General features: G+C 42.7%; 1 protein-coding gene across 1 annotated transcript in view; it reads left to right on the top strand.

Annotated features, from left to right (window-relative positions):
* The window catches only part of LOC118429282 (phosphatidylinositol phosphatase PTPRQ-like), a 37727-nt gene that overhangs the window by 6425 nt on the left and 28070 nt on the right, over positions 1 to 3232 (top strand). The window contains exons 7-12 of the mRNA XM_035839762.1: positions 51 to 175; positions 951 to 1116; positions 1308 to 1432; positions 2219 to 2384; positions 2576 to 2700; positions 2977 to 3139. Of these exons, the coding sequence (XP_035695655.1) occupies positions 51 to 175; positions 951 to 1116; positions 1308 to 1432; positions 2219 to 2384; positions 2576 to 2700; positions 2977 to 3139 (870 nt within the window). The remainder of the gene's footprint in view (positions 1 to 50; positions 176 to 950; positions 1117 to 1307; positions 1433 to 2218; positions 2385 to 2575; positions 2701 to 2976; positions 3140 to 3232) is intronic.

Here is a 3232-nt window from a genome sequence, read left to right as displayed (position 1 = left end):
TACATGACTGTGAGATTTAAGCAAAGTGATTCTTCCCTCCGTGCCCCCAGCTCCTGCACCCCCTGGTGCCCCCGGCAGTGTCCGTTTGACCACAAGTGGCCCCACCTCCATCACAGTGGAGTGGGAGACTCGCTCGACAGGTGGAGATGTGGAGTATTACGTCATCTATTACCAGGTATGTGTTTACATGTATGTCATAACAGTTGTTCCATGGCAGAAAGTATACAGCAACACAAATCTTTGTTATTTCTGCATACTAGTACTGATTTATTTTGTGGAAGACAATTATGAAAGACATACATTGTGCATGTATTCCTTGAGTTGACTTAAAATCCAGATTTTGACAGCACTTCTGCTTTAAGGCGCCCAGAGCAATTTTATAGCATTTAAAATAAAAATATCCTGGATGAGACCATCAGTACGATATTGACACTAACTTCACCATACTAGCACATGTGTATCATTATTTCATACTTTCAGCATTTAAAAGGACGCACAAACATGCAGCAGATGAACCCATTTGATTAATTACATCCTTCAATAAATCAGTACAGGATCGAGCCACTAACGGTTTCCCGTCGGTAATTTTTGGTGCTTTTTGAATGCGTGAGGTCACCAAGCGAATTGAATCTGATTCACCCGTTCGCAAATCGAAACCTGATTCGAACAAGTGACGATATCTCTGGAAGCGTTCAGGACTCATCGGTCATGTTCTCGTGCGTGCAGCACTAAGATTTTCAATAAGTTCTCACCACCCAACGACATCTCATCTTTGCTCAATGAAGGTGGATATGCAATGAGATAATGTTATTTAACATTATTGTATGTAAAAGTGACTTGAAAATTAAATTTGAAAAGACCAAAAACAATCACTCTGGATGCCTTTAAGCAAGACGCTGGTTTTCTCCATTTTCTATTTGTGACTTCCCATGTTCCATGTCCTGTTCCAGGCTGAGAATGAACCTACCATGAGAGTACAAGTGAGTCCCAGTGACATTCCCTACACCATCAGGGACCTGCTGCCTGACACCCAGTACACCATCTGGATTGTGGCCTTCTCTACTGAAGGAATGGGAGAGAGAAGCCCTGCTCTTACTATCAGCACACAAGAAGAAGGTAGGGATCATCTTCATATGCTCAATTTAATGTGAACAACAATGTAGGTACTCTGTATTGCAAGTTTATGCCAATGACATTTGTGCTGATACATATTTGGTTATTATCTACTTCAAACAGAAACTGTTTTTGCTAGTTGTTACATGACTGTGAGATTTAAGCAAAGTGAATTCTTCCCTCCGTGTCCCCAGCTCCTTCAACCCCTGGTGCCCCCGGCAGTGTCCGTTTGACCCCAAGTGGCCCCACCTCCATCACAGTGGAGTGGGAGACTCCCTCAACAGGTGGAGATGTGGAGTATTACGTCATCTATTACCAGGTGAGATGGCAGTCTGTGATGAATGTGATTGGTTTGTAGGAGTTGTTGGTGTGCTGTAACACAAATCTTTGTTATTTCTGCATACTAGTACTGATTTCTTTTGTGGAAGACAATTATGAAAGACATACATTGTGCATGTATCCTTGTGTTGACTTAAAATCCAGATTTTGTCAGCACTTCTGCTTTAAGGCGCCCAGAGCAATTTTAGAGCATTAAAAATGAAAATATCCTGGATGAGACCATCAGTACGATATTGACACTAACTTCACCATACTAGCACATGTGTATCATTATTTCATACTTTCAGCATTTAAAAGGACGCACAAACATGCAACAGACGAACCCATTTGATTAATTACACAATGTACATCCTTCAATAAATCAGTACAGGATCGAGCCACTAACGGTTTCCCGTCGGTAATTTTCGGTGCTTTTTGAATGCGTGAGGTCACCAAGCGAATTGAATCTGATTCACGCGTTCGCAAATCGAAACCTGATTCGAACAAGTGACGATATCTCTGGAAGCGTTCAGGACTCATCGGTCATGTTCTCGTGCGTGCAGCACTAAGATTTTCAATAAGTTCTCACCACCCAACGACATCTCATCTTTGCTCAATGAAGGTGGATATGCAATGAGATAATGTTATTTAACATTATTGTATGTAAAAGTGACTTGAAAATTAAATTTGAAAAGACCAAAAACAATCACTCTGGATGCCTTTAAGCAAGACGCTGGTTTTCTCCATTTTCTATTTGTGACTTCCCATGTTCCATGTCCTATTCCAGGCTGAGAATGAACCTACCATGAGAGTACAAGTGAGTCCCAGTAACATTCCCTACACCATCAGGGACCTGCTGCCTGACACCCAGTACACCATCTGGATTGTGGCCTTCTCTACTGAAGGAATGGGAGAGAGAAGCCCTGCTCTTACTATCAGCACACAAGAAGAAGGTAGGGATCATCTTCATATGCTCAATTTAATGTGAACAACAATGTAGGTACTCTGTATTGCAAGTTTATGCCAATGACATTTGTGCTGATACATATTTGGTTATTATCTACTTCAAACAGAAACTGTTTTTGCTAGTTGTTACATGACTGTGAGATTTAAGCAAAGTGAATTCTTCCCTCCGTGTCCCCAGCTCCTTCAACCCCTGGTGCCCCCGGCAGTGTCCGTTTGACCCCAAGTGGCCCCACCTCCATCACAGTGGAGTGGGAGACTCCCTCAACAGGTGGAGATGTGGAGTATTACGTCATCTATTACCAGGTGAGATGGCAGTCTGTGATGAATGTGATTGGTTTGTAGGAGTTGTTGGTGTGCTGTGATTGGTGCAAGTTTGCCTACCACTGTGCTTTGACCAGCATGGCCAGTACTACTATCCTCTACAAGGTATTTTTTAAACTCTGTTAGCTGTTCTTCCGTTTAGTAATGTATCCTGCCCCAGTTCAGAGACCATTGATCATGATGTCATCGTCTAGTGCAGCAGCGACCCTACCGGCCATTTTCTATTTGTGACTTCCCATGTTCCATGTCCTGTTCCAGGCTGAGAATGAACCTACCATGAGAGTACAAGTGAGTCCCAGTGACATTCCCTACACCATCAGGGACCTGCTGCCTGACACCCAGTACACCATCTGGATTGTGGCCTTCTCTACTGAAGGAATGGGAGAGAGAAGCCCTGCTCTTTCTGTCAGCACTCAGGAAGGTAAGACACATTTTCAGTAATGCAATTGTGCATTTATATGGACTATTGAAAAGTATGACATGTATAGAACATGTTACAGCTCTCATAACTCTT

The sequence above is a fragment of the Branchiostoma floridae genome, chromosome 13, assembly GCF_000003815.2.
Source record: "Branchiostoma floridae strain S238N-H82 chromosome 13, Bfl_VNyyK, whole genome shotgun sequence".
NCBI classification, from domain to species: Eukaryota; Metazoa; Chordata; class Leptocardii; order Amphioxiformes; family Branchiostomatidae; genus Branchiostoma; species Branchiostoma floridae.
Note: the sequence above shows the minus strand (reverse complement) of the source record. Positions and strands in the feature narration are given on the sequence as shown.